Source organism: Sordaria macrospora, chromosome 4 (genome assembly GCF_033870435.1).
Source record: "Sordaria macrospora chromosome 4, complete sequence".
In the NCBI taxonomy this organism is placed as follows: Eukaryota; Fungi; Ascomycota; class Sordariomycetes; order Sordariales; family Sordariaceae; genus Sordaria; species Sordaria macrospora.
The window spans coordinates 3,235,858-3,260,130 of record NC_089374.1 but is presented as its reverse complement, the minus strand read 5'-3'; the positions used below and the strand labels follow the sequence as shown (position 1 = coordinate 3,260,130).

General features: G+C 51.6%; 4 protein-coding genes and 1 non-coding gene across 5 annotated transcripts; 3 read left to right on the top strand and 2 right to left on the bottom strand.

Moving 5' to 3' along the window:
• Window positions 1-8: 8 nt before the first annotated feature.
• SMAC4_00140 (uncharacterized protein) lies at window positions 9-4,232 on the bottom strand. Its single transcript, XM_066089389.1, has 6 exons — window positions 3,252-4,232; window positions 2,397-2,823; window positions 2,129-2,346; window positions 1,727-2,078; window positions 974-1,667; window positions 9-912 (listed from the first exon to the last, which is right to left on the bottom strand). Exons 1-6 carry the CDS (start codon window positions 3,330-3,332, stop codon window positions 144-146), a joined length of 2,541 nt encoding a protein of 846 aa, XP_065946885.1. The 5' UTR covers window positions 3,333-4,232; the 3' UTR covers window positions 9-143.
• A 2,922-nt stretch (window positions 4,233-7,154) lies between these two features.
• On the top strand, window positions 7,155-10,510 carry SMAC4_00139 (uncharacterized protein). The gene is made up of 2 exons (XM_003351550.2): window positions 7,155-8,506; window positions 8,595-10,510. Exons 1-2 carry the CDS (start codon window positions 8,137-8,139, stop codon window positions 10,100-10,102), a joined length of 1,878 nt encoding a protein of 625 aa, XP_003351598.1. The 5' UTR covers window positions 7,155-8,136; the 3' UTR covers window positions 10,103-10,510.
• Window positions 10,511-10,531: 21 nt separating this feature from the next.
• On the top strand, window positions 10,532-10,635 carry SMAC4_13650. Its single transcript has 2 exons — window positions 10,532-10,569; window positions 10,600-10,635. It is a non-coding gene; the product is annotated as a tRNA-Met (tRNA).
• A 590-nt stretch (window positions 10,636-11,225) lies between these two features.
• Window positions 11,226-12,553, bottom strand: SMAC4_00138 (uncharacterized protein; the record flags this gene model as incomplete). The annotated part of the gene is made up of 1 exon (XM_003351549.2): window positions 11,226-12,553. The coding sequence occupies exon 1, from the start codon at window positions 12,345-12,347 to the stop codon at window positions 11,226-11,228; it is 1,122 nt and encodes a 373-aa protein (XP_003351597.2). The 5' UTR covers window positions 12,348-12,553.
• Window positions 12,554-13,431: 878 nt separating this feature from the next.
• On the top strand, window positions 13,432-14,765 carry SMAC4_00137 (uncharacterized protein). The gene is made up of 2 exons (XM_003351548.2): window positions 13,432-13,661; window positions 13,743-14,765. The coding sequence occupies exons 1-2, from the start codon at window positions 13,473-13,475 to the stop codon at window positions 14,637-14,639; spliced, it is 1,086 nt and encodes a 361-aa protein (XP_003351596.1). The 5' UTR covers window positions 13,432-13,472; the 3' UTR covers window positions 14,640-14,765.
• Window positions 14,766-24,273: the final 9,508 nt, after the last annotated feature.

Here is a 24,273-nt window from a genome sequence, read left to right as displayed (position 1 = left end):
CATAAGCATAGGAGGACCCTGTCTCCTTTCGTGAGTTGACTTCTGGTAAATTCAGCTTAAACCATGGCTAGTGTCGCATTCGCAGAGCCGGAGAGGCCGCAAGATCTCGGGTATCCCAGCGAAGTCACATCGTTGTGATGATGTTAACCCATATTTGACATGTGAAAGATTGGCACGCTGCCACGGATTCCTGACGGTGGTATATGTGGATGTGGATCCACCCGAAGAGGATATGATACGTATGGATCGGACGAGCCCGCTGTGCTCGGGGGAAGAAACTGTGGGGCGAAATGAACCAGTTCAGGTGCTGCTGAAACGTGCGGCGCGGGCTGTAGCCAGTTGTTCCAGATGTCGTCAAATTGCCACTCGTCAGATACGTCAGGGGGGGAGTGAGTGATATGGCCAGGGCGTAGGGCGAGTGGAGGTGCCATAGGTGGAGTGGTCGACGATACTGCAGACATTCCGTTCATGATCACTTCCGGGACGGTGGTTGAAGGGGTCGGGATAAAAACTTCGGATGCTTTCTGTGGCCGCGGAAGGGGTGGTGAGGTCATAGGAGGCTGGTGTGAAATGCTGCCTATTCTTGAGCCTGCTGGGTCCAAAGGGCTGGGGACACTCGGAGCTGAGCTGCCATTCTCCCGTGACATGCGAGAACTGGATGATTTGGCATAGAGGCAGCTAAGGTCCGCTGACAGCACTGGGGCGGAATATGAGTGGTCCTTGGTCCAGGTTTCAACCACTTGTGCAAAGCGTTCCATTATCTCGAGAACCCTCTCCGCTTGTGGGTCAATCTCTGCACAGTACTTCATGGTCGAAATCGCGTCGGTAATGGTCTTGATATATTTATCGGCGTAGTACAGTGAGGCAAACTGATTCATTAGCACGATAAGGCTCGCAGCGAAGAGGAAATATCTGAGGCATGTCAGGTAAGATTCGAGGGTATCATTAAGGATCAAAACGGATTTTGACATACATGATGAACGGATTTCTTCGTGGGAGATACCCATCCTCCCTGGCTTGTTGTATCAAGTGGATAGTCTGGTAAGATGCCACAACACAGGCTTCGGAGAACTTGACCATATGTGACTCTCGGTTCGAGGGTGGGTTCGCCTTTCCAGAGCGTTGCTGGTCGAGTTTCCAGTTGTGCATGATGAATATCTGCCTGGTCAGAAGAATAAGGGAGTGCAATGACAGGAGATTGGCGTGGAGAGCAGCTATACCCTGCTCTGGGCTTGTCGGACCTTCACGTGATTGCTGCGGCGTCAAGTTTGAGAGTGAGGGCCGCCTCCAATATTTGGCCATGTTTGCAATATCCTGGACGACCGCGGTGGAAATCTTCCGCTTCGAAAACACACGGAGTGTTACGCCAATGACGCGGCATGATTTAACACAGGCATCGAGGCATCCAAAGTGTAGTGACTCGGATCCGTTTTCCCCTACGGTTGATAAGTCGGCGATGTCATCATTAATAGTAAGCTTGCATGAGCAATCATCTTCAACAATGGCAACGGGTCTTCCAAGAGACGCGGCTAGGAACCTGTCGAGGATGAATAACGTCTTCCATAGGTTCCGTCTCACCTCCCTTTGCGTCGATTCCGGATAAATGAGCGGATGCATCGTCTCCTCTCGATGGAGGCCTAGGGCATAGGCAGACCGAACAGCCATGCCTGTTATTGATTTGTCAACCTTATGATCCGGCTTGGGGTCAAATCCAGGGGAATCTCACCCAGGTATGCATAGGCGGTATTTCGTTTGGAAACCGTGAGCATGTACACAGTCATCAGGCAAAGTGCTTGGATAGACCAGAAGTCGGCATCTTCGAACCCGTATTCGGGATCACACATGGATTTGGCACTTCGGAAGAAGAGTTCTGCCATATCCTGCTTTGTGCTGTACAGCTTCTTGACGATCTCGTCTTCGCGGCTCCCTGGCTGAGGGGCTGAAAGAAGCAATCCCAGTGCGAGCACAAGGAAAAGGTGGCATGTCGAATATGTACTGGCAGATAGGGGATCAGCGTAGATCATTTCGACACTTTCGCAAAATGATGACTTGTCAAAAACTTCGATCAAGCCCCGTGTCTAACAATCCCAGTTAGCAACAACTCAAACTGACAAGCATCGCTACCCACATTCGTAAAGTACGACTCAACCAGAACTTGCGCTGTTTCTCTGTCCGGCAGGAAGCATGGAACCTTGGTATTTTCTGGGAAATCAATAATGTTTTCCATGATACGGTGCCGCTTCGGATCATGAATAAAGGTGGACCCTAGGATAGGCCCCGCAGTGCTCTCGACGATGATGCGGATCAACTGTAGGATGGAGAGAGTAGATGAGTCCCCGATATAGACTAGGAACTGTCAGCGTTGCAAAATCCAAATGTTAAATGAGTAAACCTACGGAGTCGACCCGTCTGATCCTGTAACATCCTGGTTTCGGTATAGATAGTTGCTTCCTCTGCTTGTCCGTATGTGCTGCTTCGGCCAGAAACATTATCCGAGCTGTAAGAGGACGTTTTTCCAGGATGCTCGAGCGAAGCTGAGGACAGCGGCGCCGCCAGGCCGGACATGGAAGATTCTTCCCTTTTCAGACCCCGACTCCGCACGTCATCCCAAGGCCGATTAAAATCAGTACTCCCGATATTGGTCGGAGACCTTGTGGAGCCGTCCAGCGCGGCTGGGATTGCTTGCGGTGAAGTTTCCGTCGGCCTCCGTCTAGTAGGAGACCCAATGGTTTCGCCTGCGCCGTTCTCTGAGGCGCTGTTTGGCGTGTAAGAGCAGTTCAATCTTCTCTTCACACAAGTCTGACAGGGTTTTTGACCATTGCACTGCCGAAGAATCGTATTAGTGCATGCTCGAGGGGTTGCTTTTCAGTGTACGTTGGGCTCCATGCAGGGGAAAACTTGAAAGAGACGGGGAGATCGCGAATAAATAGAGTGCTTGAGTAAGAGTCTGGGAAGCGACAGTATCCATCAGAACCCACAAAGACCCAGAAAGATAAGAGGATGTTGTGTCCCAACCGCATACGGAGTAAGGCTGACCCAGGAGGCTAAATGATAAGGGTGCTGCTATGGGTCTGTGGCACCCAGGACGGTATCTAATACCCGAGAGTAGGATGCTTGTAAGGAAATTCATGGCTTGGGACAGACAATGATCCGGCAAGCAACATGAACGAAATCGGAAATCTCAGCCTCTTGAACCATAGGGCACAGAGATTGCGTGAAGATAGACAGGACAAGCTAAACAAACAACGAACCTTTTGCTTCCGCCGTTTGCAAGAGTCACAGGCTTGAGCTGTGCGCTGACGCTTGTCGTCAGGCACTTTTGGTCGCGTCATGACGAAGTGAGTTTATAGAGTGATAAGCACAATCATCCCTTGGTCGGGTGGTAAAGACTCTTTCTGAAACGGGATAAAGGCGAGAAAGCGCACAACGTGCGACAGACCGGAGGGCGGAGCGGGGGTTCAAGGGAAGTTGCGGATACTGGGCCTCGACTGGTATCGGAAGCGGAAGCGGCGCGGTGGTCGTTGGGTAACGGAGCGGATGATGCACGGGTGGACACCCCGGTAGCAGAGCCGGGAGTGGAGCGAAGATGATCGGGAGATGCGTATCAGCGTATGTAGGGTTTTCCTGGGGTTGAAGGGTTATTGGAGCTCGCGAAGACAGGTTCTGGTACCGGAGGCTGGTGACACGATCCGATACGCCGTGGCCGGGCCGGGTGATCAATTTGGACTTGTCGTCGTCTAGAGCCTAGTTGCTTTGTTCAGATAGCTTGATCCACGATATAACACCTAGAACGTGTCACGCAACATGGAGCCGTGATCAGCAACGAAGCCAGAATCGGGAGCAGGGTGAGATTTGTTGGATGATGAAGGAAAAGCGAGACAAAAGCATCGGGTAGGGGGCGGGGAAGACACGAAGAGGCGATGGGAAGAGAGGGACTCGGCTCCAAGTGTCAAGTGTCTGTTTGCCGTCTCGTACTGTCAATGGTTCGTATGTCGTAAGGTGGATAAATCGATCTGTGGTTTGTCGATGTACCTCGAACTCGGTTCTGTTGCTTTGCGCCCAAGGATACCCAAACCCAACAAGTGCTCGCATAGGCCTTGTTAGGTAGACAGTGACGAGAAAGCCGGCTCAGTTGGGCACGATTCGGACGTGAACACACGGAGGAGAAGGTACAGCATAACAGGTGCAGCCGAATGGACGACTAGGGTGGCAGCTGCAGCACTACCTTGCGGATATTGCAATCAAATACGGGAAGCGTCCAGATGTCGAGAATCCTAGTCGATAGAGCGACAGCTTTGCTAGAAGGCCGCACCAGGATAACCTTTTGCTCCCGTGCTCTGTATAATCTGTGTCAATAAACCATGGTCCATGACGCCGTGCAGAGCACTCAAATAGCTCCATGCTCCGATGACTGCTGTACCGAGGTCGCAGTGCCTTCTGTAAATACGTACAGCAAGTTGTACAGCAGATAGACCGAACATGTCCTAGGTCCCCGGCCACCGTCACGCATGTCTGTGTGCTTGACGGTGAGGCACCAAGCGGAAGCCTTGGTATTGGATGACGGAGAAATAATGGCACTGGGGACCCTGAGCCTGACGACAGGGAGGCTTGCCTGTGGCGTCCATTCAGAGACGGCCAATGCCATCAGCGCCACACCACGGACATGCCTTCCTCATCACTTTTGTTTTTTTGGTCATAAGCGAGAGTTGAATACGGTGCCCGTATCGGAATCAGCACTGCTTCCAAGTGCCTCGGGAATCCTGTCTCGTCTGGCTCCCCTGTCGCGCCTGTTTTCGAGTGTGTAGAGGTCAGCTTCGGGAACACAGCCGGGGATTAATACGACCAGGGCCGCAAGGAATATCCCATAGGTATCTGGTTGCCTCGATTTCTGTGTTCTCAGCTCGACCAGGACGGCCGTCCCGTGTAAGGTGTGTAAAGGCTGGGCCAGATCGAGGTCCGCGACCATTTTCAGTCTCCAACTAGGTAAGTCCATGGATGTTTTCATGTTTGCAAAAGGTAGGTTGCGGCACTGGCGCCTTGCAACTGCAAGTTTGTGCAGCGTGATACATCACGTCGGCTGAACCCGTTTCTTCTGTTCGACTCTTGGCATCGAGAGGTAGGTAGGATCCATCAAAGAGGCACAAAGTACGTACCCAAGGGTATTTGTGCGTTGATATGAAGAGGGTACAGCCATATACGTTGTCGGGTTGAAGTTGAGGTTTGAAGTTTGAAGTTGAAAGTGTATTGAGGTTCAAGAGAGATGGAAGGAGTAGTTCTAGAGGTGAGGTTGAAAGTGGAGAGAAGATCCACCGGCCGGTCGGCTGAGTGCTGTCTCCGCTCCCTGTGCACCCGCTGTAACATACCTGGGGGGGGGGGGCCACCTGCCAATAACAGCCCAGCGCTACAGGCATGAGTTTTGATGTCCTAACGATGACGGAAAGGCCCTGTATTTCATCGGATAATGCACCTAGACTCGGGCTCTTTTCTCTTGGCCTTTTTCGTCCTTTACCCGAGCATCTGACTTTCTTGGAGTCACGACATCCTGGATGTCCTCGAGTTCTTCAAGCACCCAATATCACCAGTCCAATCATCAACAACGCACCATGATCACATGTCCACGAGGCAAGTAAGATCTGACTTTCAGCTTCTCCTCCTGCCTCAGCAAAAGAAAAGACAGGAGAGCCATCAAGGTGTGCTATCGTAGTGGTGTAGTGGCATCGGCATGTCGAAGAAGAATTATGGTGATGCTAGCCTTAACAGTTTCCCTGCAAGTCGCTTAAACATCATGTTAACGGCTACATACAACCACATCTAGGTAACCTCACGTTCAAGTCCAACTTCATGATGGAACGCATGAGCTTTTCCATTCTTGGACTTTTGCCGGAACACCCAATCCTGATTCCGTCCTCACTCTCCAAGGTTGGGCTTGTTGGGTCGCTTACGATAATAGTTGTGAACAGGTCCTGATAAGCCCAAGAATCCAACTCATCCTGAGCTTGTTCAAGTCGAGATCACCTCTCTCACTCTTGAACTGACGCGTAAGTATGACACCACCCCTACCATAAATGCACGTTGGTTGTTTACTAGCACCCTTTTCATGCTTCAAAACATGGATACCATCAGAGCATGACCGGTGAAAAGGAAGGAAGCTGGCAAATCACTTCCAGTCTCCCCGGTCTTCTGCTTCTCTATGCTGCTTTAACCATGTAAAACTAGCTCGCCGACACGCAAGTCTCACTCATCACTCATGTCACACTTGGACGAGGCGAATAGAAGGCATCCGAACTTGGTCACTTCGCAGCGGAAAGCGAAAGAAAAAAAAGTCGATCAGTCGTTTTTACCATGACTTCGGATACTTCTTCGTTGTCGGATCGACAGGCATGAGAGTAATCTCAGGTTGAATGCGGAACTCCAGGGCTGGTCGACAGGGCCTTCGAGCCTAGTTCCATGTTCTCATCTTACAAGAGGCCAATAGTTCGCTGGACCTTTGCTGTTCGTTAATTGCGACGCGGAAATTGGTCCTCACGGGTTGCCTCTTGGAGTCAGGAAACACGGAATGTGACACAGCTCAGCTCCGGCAAAGCGTCCCCAAGCCTCCAACTTCAAAGCTTGCCGAGCTAACACAAAATCATGTTTGTCTTTGAGCGGCTCACTCAACCTTCTGGATGGCTTCTGGATATCAAAGTGCAACTGCTACGCCAGATGTAACCGGACTTACCCTGTTCAGCCTTCCAGAGGCGCTCAGAAGGGCAACAACTTTACCACCACGTGCTGACAGCCATTGTTACATGGCTGTTGAGCTCCCACACATGCATCTGAGCCCTTCGGGAATGCCTTTATTCGAAGCAGGCTTGTGGCTTATCCAAGTTACCACGGGCCGCCCCCAGATTTCAACTGTTCAACATGCGGTGAATGTGCATGCAAGATACCAGTCAAGTCTTCGGCTACTCCCTACAGGCCAAACACTCGACATCACACACGGATACCCCACGTCTGAGATCCCTCTCAAGCCCCCAATGCGCGGGTAGATGGGTGCGGAGTGCAGCACACTCCACGCACGTTCATCGTAGGCTGGGATTCTTTCGTGTAACCGGCCCAAGAGATCCAACAAGATAACAGCCTCTGCCGCTCCCTTCCCCCCAGAAACTTCCCCCCCCCCCCCGGTCGGGTGCAGCGTAGTAGCGTGGCCCTTCTTTACCTCGTGACGGCGTTCCGAGGAACCGAGGGTCAGGATGTTGTCCAACCTCTTATAGACGGCCGAGTTACCCCCCAATGGTACCCATGTCCTGCCAGGTCCCGATGAAACTGCCGGGACATTATGCCCTTGGAACGGTATCCTGAGCCAGGTCTTATGCAGAATCTTTGTCGACGCATATTAGTCCAATTTGGCACGTCATTATGTTCACCAAACCTCTGGACGCCTCATCAGCCTCGCCGGTTTGGCTAGGTAGCTAGAGATATCCTTGAAACAAGCTGGGAATGCTGGTGGGATGAACGGTTTCTGACCGCGCCCCCTTTTCTGTTTCACCTAGCACTCGGTTCCCTTAACTCTGTCTGATATGGCATGAACCACAAGAAATACTGTTTGAAGAAGAGTAGAGGCAACTTTTATAAGGTCATGGCGGGTAAGTTATGTTTTGGGGGCTCGGGATAATATCGGACCAAGACAAGATCACATTTCACTCTCACTTTTGTCTGTTGCCACCCCTTCCCTTAACCAGTCCGCTCCCTTCACTGACCAACCGGATTCAAACCACGTTTCCAAGAGTGGGGAGTGAATAAGGGAACAATCCCCTTCACTCGTTATTTCCCCGCCTGCCTTTCGTCCGAGGGATGATAACTCGGGATGGTATGATCATGGGGACTGGTCGGTGAACAATGTTCCTCGGTAACCTTTAAGCGACCTTGAAAGCGACAGTTCAAAGAGAACACTAGCCATTCACTTTGGGGAACCTTGAAGTTTTGCACGGCAGGTGTATAAAAGAACCCCGTGGCTGCAGGAATTTCCGAGCTCTCCTCTTTTCTCCCTTCCTTACCAAGAAACTCCTCAGCAATAATTCGCAGATATTCGGTCTGTGTGTCTCATCCACCCGACCCAGTACTCTGAGCATCGGCGGTATCCCAGCATCCAACAGCATGGACAAGTCAACTACTCGACCCTATTCTGTCGCCATTGGCGCATCAGAGGCTTTTGGCGAGCTTTTGAAGCAATGCAAAGGTCAAATTCCCAAAGAGTTTCGCTCCTATTCCGGCAACGTCAAGTTCGCTCCTTCCATCCATGGGGACCAAGTCTACCTCCCGAGTCCTTGCCGAGAGCAAGATGTCATAGCAGCCATCAAGGCTCTTGAGGCATGTGCTGCTGCTGCCATTGGTGACCTTCATCATGGAAAGAAGTCACGATCGATCAAAGTGGATCTCGACAAGGCGGCCTGCTTCCTAATGTCGGCTTACCTTGCTACCATTGACGGCAAGAGCAAGGGACAGACTCCGAAGGGTTTGATTCCAGGTAAGACACTCATCTTCTCTTACAATTTCCATGCAGCAATTTAGGCACTACATGGTATTTGGGACACACCTCACTAACTTGACCACAGACACCGACTACAACCAGGCTCAGTCCATACAGTATCGCCGACTCTCTGCGAACCTCTACGAGACCAAGGAGAATGGCAGATATTACCATATTCATGGCTCACTTGACGCCACTACTCAACTCCGCATGATCGGTCTTCCGCCTTTCAATCCTCAATTGACCGACTACAAGAAGTGTATTGACACAATCGAAGCTGCAGTGAAAAAGTTTACCGTTGCAGAACTAGAGGAAATGAATAACAAGCACGGACAAGCTGGTGTGGAGGCCCTCAAGTGGGAAGACTTCCTCAAAACGTCTCACGGAAAGGCCATTTCAGCGTTGCCTCCTTTCACCGTAGAGGCCATCAAGGCACCCCAAATGTCGGCACCGGAGACTCCACCGCACACACCCACGGAGGGGGGATTCCAGAGTCATTTCTGGCCCAAGGTGCCCGCAAACGGCCCTCAGTACGCCCTGCGTGGCATCAAAGTCATCGAGATGTGCCGCGTCATAGCCGGTCCGACCATTGGCCGCTCTCTTGCCGCGCACGGCGCCCAAGTGCTCAAGGTGACCGGTCCCAAACTTCCCGATGTCCCTTTCTTCCAAGTCGACGTCAACACCGGCAAGCACACCACCCATCTGGACCTTCGCAACCAGACAGATCTCAAAACATTCCAGAACCTCCTCGCGGAAGCCGACGTTCTCATTGACGGATACCGGCCCGGCGCCCTCGCCAAGTTTGGCTGCGACCCGGCATCTCTGGCCAAGCTAGCCCAACAGCGCGGCAACCGCGGGTTCGTCTACGTGGCCGAAGACTGCTTCGGGGGAACAGGCGTTCCCGGAGCCGAGTGGGCCGGCCGCCGCGGCTGGCAGCAGATTGCCGACTGCGTCACGGGCGTCGCCTGGGCTCAGGGAATGTTCATGAGTCTGGAAAATGAGCCCAGCGTGCCGCCCATGCCTATGTCAGACTACGGCACCGGCGCTTTGGGTTGCGTGGCCGCCATGGTGGGCCTGTACCAGCGCGAGACCAAGGGCGGGTCGTGGATGTGTCGGACCAGTCTCTGCCAGTACGACATCTTCTTGCTCAAGCTGGGGCTGCTTCCACAGCAGGAGCAGGAGCGTTTAAGAGCTGTGTTCGCAGGCCCGTTCTTCAAGTTGCGTCACTATGACTCTGTCGACAAGGTCAGTGGAGAGGCGCTCAAAGCTATGCAGCGCGCGTACCCGCATCTGTTTGGGCCGGAGTTGATGCTCAAGGCGAAGAGCAAAGGGTTCAATGGCAAGGAGATTCGCTGGCCGAGGGAGGCGATCGAGGTGGGTGGACTGTTGATTCAGCATGAGCGTGCCTCAAGGCCAAACGGATTTGATAGGCCTGGCTGGCAGGGCTGGGAGACTGATTCGATCATGGATGATGGGGTCACCAAATCTGCCACTGTTGACCAACAACAGCAAGCTGGAAGTGGAAACATGAACTCTGCTCCACAGCGTCGTAATAGGATTGCGACTGTGAACACTATTCTCGCCACGGCCTAGGAGGAGCGTGGAAGGGGTGATTCGAAGTCGGCGAAATGAAAGCGCGGTTTGGTGAGACAGAGAGTGATTATTTGGTTTTTTTTTCAAGAGACATACCGAAGGGATAGGGGATGGGGTGACGACCAAGTGTGTGCGTTTCCAAAAAAAAATCAGGCGGCTGAGCGTTGTTTTTTGTGGTTTATGGCATGCCTGCATGCCAAAGGATATTAGTAGCCATGCCTAGGGAGTCTGCACTTTTACATATCATTATTTCTATTGAAGGGTTTCCGCTTCGAGTAGGGTGTGATGTGGAAAGTCGTTGGTATTGTTGTTTTCTTAAGCCAATAGGATGACTGTTGCTGCAAAGTGCGAGATTGGTCTTCATCGCGCAAGATTGCACGCAAAGACTTGTGTACTATAAGTATATGTTCATGCACCCTTCCTCAACAAGGGACCTTGGCGCAGTTGGCTAGCGCGCAGGTCTCATACCCTGTATGATCTGGCTTAACGTCAGAGTAATCCTGAGGTCGGGAGTTCGAGCCTCCCAGGTCCCATGTTTTTTGCTTTTTCTCTGTTCACTAAAGGATTGATTTGTCTCGACTGACAAAAACTTGATATTTTTGGCTTTTTTTCCCCCCGTTCGTTGCTTTTCCCTTGTTCCTTTTTTTCTGTGGTATGGGCAACCAATTTCCATGATGGCCAACATGGAAAAACAACTCCAGCACATCTCTCCTGTCACGCATTATGCTTAAATATAGAAACTGTTTACTTTAGTAGGTAGGTTTAACAAAAACCTCATTGTTGTTAGTATTTCGATACTAATATAACGCTCCCATCGGACAGTTCAGGTGTGATCGAGCTTTGACGAACGAACGAATACCTCAAGGCGCTGGCTAATCAAGACATGCCGTCTGGTCCTGAAGGCAACGACATGGACACACTTCCAAACATCCAATCTTTATAACTCGAAAGTCAATTCTTTCTGTCCATCCTGACTCCATACCATCCGCTTATGATCATACATATATGCTACAGTAGTCTACACAATGGTATCGTATCCTACAAGTTCAAGGCCTCGGGGGTTACAAAACCTACCTCAACTCCCTTCCTTCTCTTCTCACCATCCCATCCAAGTACGCCCCGCTCAAAGAGCATTGATGTTCGCACTCGGCTTGACATGAACCAACCGATCAATAGCCCTCCCATCATCCAACGCCCACCCTGAGGTCATATCCAACTTATACTCCACGCCCCTGAGATAGACCTTAGCAAAGCCCTCACGATAAAATGACCTCCTGAGCCCCTCATACGCCCCACGGAAGACCTTGGCCGCGTCCCTGAACGGCAAGGTAAGCAGGTGCTGCATCCTTTCCTTGCGCTCCTTTTCCCTGGCAACCTTCTGCTTGCTTGCGGCAATCATCTGCCCCGTCTTGGTGGCGGGGAGGTTCTTCGCCACCACCTTCTGCGCCGTTAGGGAGTTCAGCTTCTCGCAAAGCAGCTGCATGCGGAAGGGCATCTCGACCTCGGAAGGGTGGTAGTACTCCTTCTTGTTGGGCAGGAAGGGGATGGCACGGCTGTAGGCGACCTCGATGTAGATCGGGGTCGGACTGGTCACGGGGACGGCCTTGGGCTTGATGGTGAGGAGCTCGGCCCAGCCCTTGGACGACGCCGACTTCTTGGTCGCACCCGAAGCGGCGCCGCCGCCGGCGCCGGTGATGAGGTGGGAGGCGACCTGCGAGGCTGGCACGGCCTCCATGTGTCGGACGATCCGCCGCATGCCCATGAAGAAGTAGCCGCCCATGCCGATGGTCATGGCGCAGATGACGCCGTAGGCATAGGGGACCCAGGTGGGCAGGTCGTCAGGGGGGTTGAGGTGGACGCTCCAATAGTTGTAGAGCGAGTAGGCGACGCAGAAGCTGCCGGTGGTGAAGCTGGCGAAGCGGAACCAGGCGTGGGAGGAAGCCTCGTAAAGGAGGGTCCGGCCCTTCTTGGCTAGCTGTTCGGCATAGGAGGCGGGAACGGTGGTGGGAGGGGCAGAGACGGTGGTGATGGTGGTGGTTGATGGTGCTGGCTTCTTTACTGCCTTCTTAGCCTTGGAGGCAAAGAAGCGTGCCGTTTGGGCGGTGCGGAAGCTGGAGCCGGAGCCGGAGCTGAAGGCCAGGGCGAAACGTGTTGCTGAAGCTTGGATTGGAGTCCTGGCGCATGGCGCCGTCCGGTGTGCAAATAGCACGAACTGGCTGCTGAGCCTACTGGAAATGGAAGCCATGGTAGGTTGTTGTGACCGTAGTGCGGATGCCGGGTGGTAGTTCTGTACGGCGCCGGGGACGGGGATCGGCAACGGGGCTTTATGTGGATTTTGAGAACGAGCGGCTCCGGTCCGGGTCCTTGTCAGTTATCGGCGGGGTGGGAAACTGGATCACGGTGCGGCCCGGCCACCTGGTACCATTTCGTCTCGTTTCGTTTCGGGTCCAGTTCAAAATCAATTCGTTATCTTCGGATCCGGCCCCGCTCCCAGGTCTCGAATATTTTAAGCGGATCCCTCCACTCTCAGGAGCTCCGCTGGTGGGAACCGGTTCTTGGCGGCAGGGGAGTGACGAGGATGTCCCAACCCTTGCTGGCTCTAGCGCAAAGATGACAACTCCAACTTCCACTTGGCTCCAATTCTTAGCGCGTCCTGCGTAGAGACGGCTGCACGGCGCTGCACGCCAGTGGTGAAGACGTCGCCAAAAGAGCTGCCCAGAAGGGTTTGGGGACATGGGGCGCGGGGGTTCATCGGAGGACTTGGAGGGTGGCCCAAGCTTCTCACGTCGGTTTCCCCAACATGTCCCTCATCGACCCTCACCTGCATCCACAAAAGCTGGCAACAGCTTTTTCTGGGTTTCCATCCGTTTTCTGTCGCCGCCGGGCCCGCTGCCAGATTTCTTGACAGGAAACAAAAAGATCCACTGCCCGCGCCCATCCCGTCCTCGTCGCGAGTGGGATTTAGCATTGAACCTGACTCGTTTTACATACGTCAAGCATAAGGCTCAATTGGAGATCCCCAGCAAGCAGCAACCACGAACCCCATTCTCGAGATTCCTTGCTTGGAAACCACCACAGCCCTACCGCGATATCCACGTCAACTACCTTACGCATTTCGCATCGTCTCTTCGCGACAAAACCACATACCCAACAGTCAGCCATGGCTTCGCTAACAGCAGCTTGTCGCATCTCTGCCAGAATGGCAAGGCAGTCTGTCAGAGGTCGGTTCCCTCCGTCACCTGCCCGTCAAACATGTTCCCTGCTTTGGGTGGTCTGGGTTTAAAAGTCATCACGTACTGACTGGGGGAAACATGTCGTGTAAACAGGTTTCCGTACCTCTGCCGCTGCTCTCGCCGCTCAAAACTTTACCATGCCTGCTCTTTCGCCGACAATGACGGAGGGCAACATTGCGACCTGGAGGGTGAAGGAGGGCGACAAGTTCTCTGCCGGTGATGTGTTGTTGGAGATCGAAACCGACAAGGCTACCATGGACGTCGAGGCACAGGATGATGGTATCATGGTCAAGATCATGCAGACCGATGGTGCCAAGGGTGTTCCTGTCGGTACTCGGATAGCAGTCATTGCGGAGGAAGGAGACGACATTAGCTCTCTCGAGATCCCGGCCGATGCGGCCCCACAGTCCAAGCCAGCCGAGTCAGCACCTTCGGCACCTCCCCCACCGACCACCGCGGACCAGTCCAACGTTGCCGTTCCCGAATCCGCCCCTCAGAAGTCCTCGTCCAAGTCGGTCCCCAAGGTCCCGAGCAGGCAATACCCCCTCTATCCTTCCGTCGCCCATCTGCTCAAGATCAACGGCGTTGATGCCGATGTCGTTAAGGACATCATCCCAACCGGCCCCGGTGGTCGTCTGCTGAAGGGTGACGTTCTTGCCTACCTTGGCAAGATCAATGCCCAGACTCCGGCCACCGTCTCCGAGAGGTTCGAGAAGCAGTCGCATCTTGACCTTAGCAACATCAAGGTTGCCAAGAGCACCGAGGCCATCAAAGCCACCACCGAGAAGGCTCAGTCCAAGAAGCTGGATACCCCTGCTCCTCCTCCCGTAGCCGTTGTTACCGCTCCTATCTCTCTGTCTGCCGTCATTGAGGTTCAGAAGAAGGTCCACCAGACCATCGGCGTCTTCCTCCCTCTTTCGACCTTTATTGCCCGGGCCACCGAGATCGCCAACCAGAAGCTCCCCCTTCCAGCGAACTACCAGCCTACCGCCGATGAGCTCTTTGACCAGGTTCTCGGTCTCGACAAGGTCAAGCGCAAGGAATCCCGCGGCTCTTATACTCCCACATTTGGCTCATTCGTGGCCCCTCAGCGGGCGCAGCGCAAGGCCGATATTCTTGACATTCTTGCCGGCCCCTCCAAGCCCGTCGCCGCTTCCAAGCCCGCCACTCCCGGTCTTACCACCTCTGGGCCCAACGTTTTCAGCCTGCAGGTTCCCAAGTCGGAAGAGAAGAGGGCCCAGGCATTCCTTTCTAAGATGAAGCTTGTTCTGGAGCAGGAGGCTGACAAGCTTGTGCGGGCATAAACATTCTAATGATCTGTTTGTTCTTTATTCGCTTCATGCGCTCCCTCATCAGCTTTTTATAGAGAGGGGATAAAATGCACAAAATGCACATGGGGTTTATCTGTTTGACATATGTTGGTATTGGATTGTATGGAGTAACTGTTAGCACTAGACTTCCACTTTTATGGCTTCATGATCTACATTCTCTTCTCATAATGCTCTGGCGGAGAACACTCGGCTGCGTGCGTACGTCCCGACCGCTTGTCTTCACATTTTAGCGATAGAAGGGCTGAGATAAAATTGCATGTGGTTGGCATGCTTTGTTTCGCTCATGAGCTCTACGCTCAGTCGTGCAGTTATCAGCTTGTATGGGCCGGAGATAGTTGGCAGACTTAGGGCATGTTCTGACCATTTCATTAACTCGTACGCCCAAATGCTGTACATCTCTTGTCAATGAGCAGGAAGACTGACTTGGCCTTCAAAAGTCATCTGCCAAAATCTCGAGATTCAAGAAGGGAAAATCCCAGTTCTAGACCGATCGCAATCGAGAATGAAAGCTAGGTGCCCCGCCACACAGCGATGAGTTATATGGTGTGTTCGTCACATGGAAGCCGTCATGGGAGAGATCATCTACGTTCGGATACATTTTCCAGGGAATGTGACTAGTTTATATTATGTCAAAAAAAGTTTCTTGACGTGAATGACAACTTGTAAGACTTTCTGGGACTCATAACGTTCGCCATGGAGCTCTCCCAGATGAAAGAACTAGCTTTTTCGACTGTTCTCGTCCCAGGTTTGTCGCTATTGTCTTGCTCGTGAGCTGGAAATTCAAAGAGCATTTATTTCACGCTTATCAAAGATAAAAAAAACTGTGCGCCATACATCGAAACATTTTGCCTCTGCAACCTGAAATGGACAGTCAACCTTATGAAACCCATAGAGTTATAGGTAACTGAACCCTTCCAACCGGGTGATTGTAGCTCTCTGGTCGTCTCTCCAGCCAGTCTCTCCTCACAGGCCCACAATACCCAGCATCTCTCGCAGAGAGCCTACAACATCGTGGCATTACTTGACCATGCACAAGTACAGAACTACTATATTATGAAGCACGCGTCAGCACATGGTCAACGCTATTAAGAAGGGGACCATGAATCTAGACCTCATATCAGCTTACAAAATTCACTCATTCATCATGTATCCCAAAACAGAGACGAAGATAAGGTATGTAACCGTTCCCATGAGAAGTCTTACTTTTGAACACCAACACCAAGTAGGACTCGGACTATCTTACCTTTCTATCTCGATATAGTATCTATGGCGCCAGGATCGTCTCAACGACAGCAAGCAAGGACTTTCCTTACTCCGTGTATACTATAGATGTATACAGCAACATCTGGGCAACCGCTTTTGAGAGTTGATGTGGCGTGTACTCAAAGACAAAATACGGTAGGTAGGTAGAGGGAATGTACTCACAACCGACTTCATGTTAGAGAGAATCTATGAGTGGACGACATCCTACCACGATTCCAAGGCATCAAGGGACTTCAGGGTCCCCCTCATTCCGGGCCCGGACCCGGATATAGCCTCAAGTCTCAAATCTTGAAACCGGTGAAGCCAGCACGTAGTTCGCCTCCTACATAATGTTGGTCTGACATAATCAGAGGATGAAATCATTTCTCTGGTACACTTACTAGCCAAACACATACTCCCCACATCCATGGAGAGAAAAAGCCAAAGATTTTGTCTCTGTGTGCCCACCATGTACCCTCACACTGTATAGAAAGCAATGGCATGGCATACATACATACACCTCAATCAAGCTCGAGCCGGAACAGAACATATATACCCTCCCATCAGCACCACCAATCAAGTCTTACATACTTCCCATTTCTTGCCTCCAGTCTCGCCCCATATTCTTCATCAAAGCCAGCCCAGACCGTTGACTGATTGATATCCCAATGCCGACTCACCGGCTTCAACAACATGAACTGCGGCTGTCTTCGGGTCCGGACCCGTAGGGCCCTTGGTGGCTTGATGCCTTGACCGGTTTGCTCTTACCGTTGCGTTATCTGATGGTCAGATGGGGCGAGTATTGGAAGGAGATACATACATACATACATACATACATACATACATACATACATACATACATACATACATACATACATACATACATACATACATACATACATACATACATACATACATACATACATACATACATACATACATACATACATACATACATACATACATACATACATACATACATACATACATACATACATACATACATACATACATACATACATACATATACACGAGATATTTTCTAAATGCGTGTGATGCAGATTGTGGGATGTGTGTGAGCGGACGGGGTTGAGGGGATACTGAAGTGAGTGAGGGGAGTGAGGCAGTGAGTGGGAGAACTAACCTTTTTGTTTGGCAACGGACCTTTCGGCTTTTTGTTGCTCGAGGTGAGGCGGATGATGATAATGTTGTGGAACGACTGCACGGTTAAAACCCGGAAGATGAATTCGAGTTAAAGACTCCAATGTCGCTCTGCTTTAGGTTGATGCCCCCAGCTTGTCGGTGGTTCTTTCCTTCTACGACTTGATCATGGTTGTGGCAAGTGCCCTTTGAGGAGCATTTTTGTGTCTTACTAAGGTATGTGGAAGTTCCCTTCCTTCCCGTCCCAATTCCCAGGGGCATTTCTACCCCCGGTCTTTCCCACCGCCTTGCTTGCTTGGTAGATCGTGCCTGCCCCCTTCTCACTCACAACTACGACCATCGGTGATTTGAATCAGTCTCAGGTCCCCGCAACTTTGTGCCCCCTCCTGATCTTGAACTGAGCGCGGCAACAACCTGCCTCATAAAGGTTTAAAGTTCTTCAAACTGGATTTGACCAGGCTCAAATGTGCAACTGGATTGAAACAGATTGAACACCAAGGGCCGCGCGGCGTGTCTTAGACACTCGTGGATAACGAAACTCTCCAAAGAAGGCATCTTGCCCCGATATACTGGGGACCAAAATCTAAAGAGCGACGGTATATGTCCCCAATTTTTAGTCCAGCAGGACTGGAGTATGTATCCTACCCCAGCAAAGTTCCAAATCTTAGATGGATAACCAAGACCATCCACGCTGGAGAATTTTAGAATCCGGTAGGTAGGTCGGGTGTCATCGAAACCAAAGCTGTGACACAAATCCACAACAGAACAGGCAGTATGTCGGCGCATAAATATACGTCGTACACACCTACCCGGGGTACCCTATCCGATCCGACCGGGGGCATATCACACAGGTGTCAAATGAACCACAACAGCAACAGGATGAGGCGAGATCGGATGAGATAAGGCCATACTTGGTTCATTATCAGACAACCAACCGTTGCCCCGGATATGTCGGTGATGTCAGAAGAAGCTTTGGAGACTCTTGACTGGGATTGGTATGTGTATAAACTGTGTATGGTACGGGTTTTCTTTGTGACTCCGAGGGGCACGTGCTAGGATACGTATCTTAACCATTGACCTTGGGGTATGCTCGGATAGTGTCGAAGATGGTGGGCAGAGAAAAGGACGAGATGAAGAACGAAATCGAGCAAGGGAGGACGGACTTTGAAGCTGGTCTCGTCCAGAGCATTGTTGAAGTTGTAGTTACGCAACTAACGCAAGGCAGTCATCTCACTAGGGTGGGTATCGCAGCAGTAGCCTTATGTGCGTAATGTAGAATGAAGTGTGATATCTCGAGGTGAGGTGAGATGTGTGTAAGTGTTAGCCTGTAAGTACCCTCTGTATAACTTATTTCTTCACTTTGTCGTACAATGCCGTGTGGGTGTTGCCTTTTTGTCGTCCCGTCCATGGCAAACCGAAAGATGTCCGACTTCGGCAACCCGGCAGTATGTGTTTTCTTTCCACCACCATCTGTGATGTCGTCGATACCCTATCCATTGTGAAACGTGAGCCTTTGTCACTTGACCATTTCAATGGCGGAAGGGTGCGCGGGAAGAAGCGAGACAGCGTCGTCTTTGTTCGGTTTGGAATGAGCAACCTTGCCTCGCCTTACCTCACTCTCAGCCTGCGGTCCCATGTCAACGATCAATGTAGGCATGTACAGTATTGACCTGACAAAAAGATCAAGGTGATCGAGCCAGCCACTCCCAGTGATCGTACTATATGGAAGTGGGATCCAGGGAAAGGCTTTCCACCATCGGCATATTGTTTGAAATCTGGGAACTTTTCCCTATCTGCCTCCGCAATACATACGAATGTGAAAGAAAAAGGCTCTATGGAGCTGCAACCGCGTTCCTATAGTCCTATCATTCGATACATATGATCATGTGTATGCGAGCAAAAAGGTCTCCGCGTTGATGTGTCAAGAGCCTTGTCCGGCAGATTTCGATAGCTGGTGAACCAGATGATCGCTCACGTCGGGAGAGTCTAGATCTCCTCATAAAGTCTGTTTCTCATGTCGTAATATTTCAGACTCTGCACCTGTTATTTCACTGTCAGCACGGCCATGGCTAAGATGTGTCACGGAAAAAAAGCACGCAGATAAACAGGAAAGACGGGAGGAATGGAGCATGGAACGACATGAGAAAAGAAGACATCCGGACGAAGTTGAGGCTCCCATGACCCCGGAGCCCCGTCCTCGCCCGTACCCCACTACAATGGTCCGTGCACCTCGAGATGCATTAACTCAAAAGTGTGCTAGCGCAATGCAGGAAAGGCTGCATCCACAACAGCAAAAAGGGAAAGAACCCACTGCCTGCATCGTCTTTCCTGCACACACTTTGTAAAACGTCCAGATGTTGGCGGCACACACCCATCCTCTCAGCCATGTTCTCTTACACCCTCACATATGGGAGGATGATATCGGGAGAACACCCTCTTTTCAACATTCATCGCGAAATATTGTATGCGACATACATCTAGCGGGATGAGCGGTGAGCGGCGGTTCGAATTGGCGTATCATAAGCCATTGAACAATCCAGCCGTTGTGTGCGTTATGTGTGTGACTTGGGGGCTGGGGCGCACGCAGGGAGGAGAGGAAGCGGAAGCAGAAGAGGGAGAAAAAAACATCGAAATCAACAAAGAGGTCGGAGGCTGTCCAGATCCGCCGACGAGCGACGGGCGAGGGAAGAGATCCTCCCGCGGGGTAACAAAACAATGAAGCAGGGGAAGGGTGGTCGGTCGGGTGGGTGTTGGTGTTGTTGAAAAAGTCCAGTCCCAGTCCAGCCGTCAAGGTGCATTGAATCTCGCAAAAGGTGGGGTGCTTTTGTGCTGCTTCCCTTGCTCTGTCAGGCCCGTGGCACCGTTCGTTCGTGGGGACTTCCCAGGACGACTGGACGAGGAGGAAGATCGGAATCCGAATCGAATCAGATCAGATGAGGAGTCCCATCATATCACCAGTCCAGTCAACAGTGTCCGTTCAACAGCGGATCGCGAGAACAAAACGGAGGACGGAAGAGGGACATTGAATGACTCCGGAGCCCATGAGCCCCATGTGCTAGGAATCCTTGCTCGTTGCGCATTCCCCATCATGACTTGAGGAATCAGCCGCCCTTGGCGCCCTCGCAGACGCTTTTTTATGGCTTGGGAGTTCCCCCAGCCGAGCCAGCTCCCCAGCTCCCAGCCGTGCCAGCCATGGATGACAGACAGACAGACAGACAGACAGACAGGGCCTCATGGAGGGTCTGCCGGAAAATGGCGAATCCTGAATCAGAAGATGGAGGAATGGAAAACAAAAAGACATCGAGATATTGCCGCTAGGGTATTTCACTGCCCTGTACACTACGATCCCAACAAGTGCACACCAGTGGGTTATGAAGGGACAAGTGCCGTATGTACGTCATTGTGGTCTTAGTCTTGGAGGATGAATGCTTTCCAAGATTCTCCCAAAGATCCACTGATTTTGACCTGAGCCGTTAATTGATTTTGCAAAGTGCCAAAGTCAGGAAAGAGAAAGTGTCAGGGCCCTGCTCTGCTGTTGGGCAGATCTACCTAGCAGGCCGTGACAGAACCACCAGCTTCCATTGGAGAGCATCATTCGCCTTGGCGCTTGAAGAGGGTTGCTTGTGGACCGTACGTGCTCGATGTCGTACATGCCGTCGGAGCCGATAGCCGTTTGGTTGAGTGAAGTTTGGTGTGTAGAGAAGTGTCTTTCTACAAAAGATCATCGGCACCGGGCAGTAAAAGAGTGGCGCGGGGTTATCATGAACCTGGAAAAATCACTTGACCACATGGGCGTTGCGTCTCGAACAGCAATGTCTAACATGCCAAGGGAGCATCCAGTTGTCGTAGGTAAGTAATAAATGAGACTCAAGTCCGGGATGTTATCGATAGAGATCTTTCAGAGTTTCAGAGACCACTTCCGAAGATGAAGCGGGAAAAAAGAGGAAAATCTGGCCCCAGTTCTGGAATCCCCTGATAGACCTGAGGTTTCAATCGGTTCGGCATGATTTAGCAAACATCATGGCTGGTCTTGTCCATATGCTTTTGTCTTCAATCACCACGCGGAGCTCATGGGTCGAGATGAGGCGGGAATGGTAACCAATGGAAGCCTGGATTTGGCCACGCTCGACAAGGACATGTAACCATCTCGCCGCACTTGCCTTTGTCCAAACAATGCTCATCGGGACTCCGTCCAACGGCGAGATAGCATCTGAACGATGGGTGGTTGTTGTAAGCGGGTGCCTAGCGAAGATCTGGCTCAACCCCGAGGTATAGCGGGCGGGGGAGTGGGACTTTGTGACCAAGTTCATACCAACCGTGATGATATCTACTGTACATCTACCTACCTCCCGTCTACCTATACAAGGAATATAGAAGCCGCAAAACGGGAGGCGGTGAGCGCGCAGTGCTCTCTCTCGCATGCTGTAACGGTGAGGTTGTAGCAGCGCCGGCACTTTGGCGCCTTTGTGATGGTTTATGTCGGTGGAGCAGAAGCGATAGGTAGGGGGAAGAAGAAATGGGGGTTATACACAGTAGGTAGTCGCAGTCGCATGCATTTGTCCGCAACGACGAACATTGGCAACATCAGCGTCTCAAGGATTGTGATGACCGACAGTGGAATTGTTTTCTTTGGTCTTTTGGTCGGATCCAGAAATTTGCAACGGGTCTGAAGTTGAAACGTGCTGATCACAAGATCTGATTCTCTTCCCCGCTCCATCACGTCCTTGTGTTTGGAGGTTGATTTGGTCCATGCGCTCAGTGCTGTACTGGTAACCATCACTGTATTCATTCAGCTCGCACGAACTGACGGATGGGCTTTGATTAAGGTAGGTATAGACAGACAGTCAATAAAGATAAGATAAAGAATTGCGAATTTACTGGCACAGGACAAGCCACAACACTGCAAGGCTGAGCTGAATTGGAAAAAAACAAAAAAAAAAACCCCGAAAATCTTTGACGAAAGACAAATTGCCCTGGTCAAATCTCAATCTGGCATACTCAAGGGGCCGAATGAGGCGACCTCGGAAATTGTAACGTCAGGTTTTCTCGTCACTGTCACCCACTAAAAGGCCACAATTGACGGAGCCGACTGGGTGCCTGGATAAGCTACCCGGGGGTCAGATACATATCAGGCGTACTAGCCGCTACCGAGTAGTAACATGGCCCGACCCAAACCTGAAGAGGACTTCCCGAGAAACTCCACCAAGTGAAGAGGGAACTTCAAACGCTATCTGCGATAAAGCTAAAGGCTAGAAGGCTAGGTATCACATCCATTGAAGCCCTGTCATCACATAGCTCCCAAGCATTGTACCTAGCGAAATCTGTTCCTGGTGGTTTGAGCTAACGGTATGGCGGCTGTGAAGAATGCCGGCTTGCCGTTAGTCTGTCGTGCCTGATACTCTCTTCATGGCAGTTATGCCCGACGAGAAGGATTCGACACACCACGCGGTATCGTGGAAGAGAAAAACTGCTGGGTTTCGTCGACAGTGTCAGATAACGGTACTGATTGACTGGGTACCTGAGGTGATCTTCCTGTGGCGTTAGAGTTTTCCGGTGCTCTGAGGCCATACAGTGCCGTAGATACCAGCCAACCAGGCATGCCTGAGTCCAAGCTACCTACGGTCGTCTACCCGCCTGGCATGTGAGAGGGGTCGGTTCAAATTCCGTTGAAGCTGTCAGGTTGATTTTCATTTGCTCTTCTGGGAGATTGTTTGCAGGTCATCTGCCCTTTTATCGAAAATCTTTGTTGTCCTCGGTTTCCCCACGCGTTTTTACGTCCTGTTGCTACATGATGCGTACTCGCTACCATCCTTTCGGAGGAGCATTGACAGGTTGTGCACGGATGGGTGTCTTTGTCCAGGTCACCCCGGCAGACATGGATCACTGAGGAAAAAGCTCCTTGGACCCTGGGCCAAGTCCCTCAGAAGTCAGAACCCTGAGGCCTTGGCCTTGGGCACTGTGGACCCTAAAAAGACTTAGGGTTGAATTCCCCTTTCCAGGGCTCTGATAGAGAGAATCGCATTCGCAAGGTATGCAGTCTCTTCATGGTAAAAAGAAGCAAGGGATGGCTCACGGACCTGTATCGATGTCATGCAGATTCTGTCGGAAAGTGGGAGTGTGACATAGGCAGCCAGCAGAGTTTTCATCCTCGGGATTTGCCAGGACGACGGCCGAGTTGAGGGAGATGCCATCTCCGATCGTACGGGCGCGCGAGGGTAGGTAGAGGAGCGCAATGGCCTCGAATGGCAGACCAGACCGGCCTATCACCCTGTCGCCATGCTACGCCGCGATAAGGCGACCGCAATCTTAAATTTGGGGCAGATAACCACTTAACGTCAAGGCATAAACATCCCTCCCATGGTTTAACCAACGCTCTCGGGCTCTCGCGAGCAAGGGGCGGAACGAAAAACTTTCCTGCCGAAGCGTTAGCCCAAAGTGAACAAGGGGGGCTGGACTGTTCCCAACGTAAACACACGGGACAGCGACCCGGGCGCAACTTCGCTTCAAAAAAATTTGGGAATGTTTCTCGGATGACGGACTGAGACCGTGAGCTGAGCCCCAGGACAGAAAACCCATCATGACGGAGCAACCAAGGATATAACGAGGAGCAATTGGAATACCAGCCTATCTCTTTCGGTACGCGAGTCTGCCAGATGGTCAACAGCCCAAAGTTGTCGCTCTGCTTTGAGGCTTCAACAAAACACTGGAGCTTGGCTCCTTCGGTCCCGCACAGTGTCCTGCCACTGTGATCGGTCTCTGGGAACCCAAATGAGCCAAAGTCACCCCCGCATAACGGAAATCGTGCTACTTCACCGTGATAACACAAGAGATCGTCTCGAAGTCTTTTCAACTACTTATGCGTCTGAAGGGGGCACTTTTGATGTGTGAAGTATCGGTCAAGAAAAACGAACAAATTGGTGAGAATAAAAAAGGCGGCTCTTTACAAGAGGAACAACCTTTCGGAGTTGAAGCTTGAATTCGGTGGCTTCTTGTGTTTGGTCCGATCGCTGTTGTCCTATCGACAACAGGTTCTATTGCTGCTTTGTGGGTAGGTGAAATGAGACTTGCATTGCGTCCTGCAAATGCCCTGCACTGCATCTCTGATCTCGAAGCCATCATTGGCCTTTTCCCAGGTTCTGAATGCTTTTGGCCTGGACTGCTTGAGCGGCTGCTTCAACAACAACACAACAACTGAAACCCAGGC

Coding starts and splice junctions, on each gene's coding strand:
- SMAC4_00140 (XM_066089389.1), bottom strand. CDS start 3,332: ATGACGCGACCAAAAGTGCCTGACGACAAGCGTCAGCGCACAGCTCAA. Junction 2,347..2,396: donor GGATCAGACGGGTCGACTCC/GTAGGTTTACTC, acceptor GACAGTTCCTAG/TCTATATCGGGGACTCATCT. Junction 1,668..1,726: donor TACCGCCTATGCATACCTGG/GTGAGATTCCCC, acceptor AATCAATAACAG/GCATGGCTGTTCGGTCTGCC.
- SMAC4_00139 (XM_003351550.2), top strand. CDS start 8,137: ATGGACAAGTCAACTACTCGACCCTATTCTGTCGCCATTGGCGCATCA. Junction 8,507..8,594: donor TCCGAAGGGTTTGATTCCAG/GTAAGACACTCA, acceptor ACTTGACCACAG/ACACCGACTACAACCAGGCT.
- SMAC4_00137 (XM_003351548.2), top strand. CDS start 13,473: ATGCCTGCTCTTTCGCCGACAATGACGGAGGGCAACATTGCGACCTGG. Junction 13,662..13,742: donor ATGGTGCCAAGGGTGTTCCT/GTCGGTACTCGG, acceptor GCGGCCCCACAG/TCCAAGCCAGCCGAGTCAGC.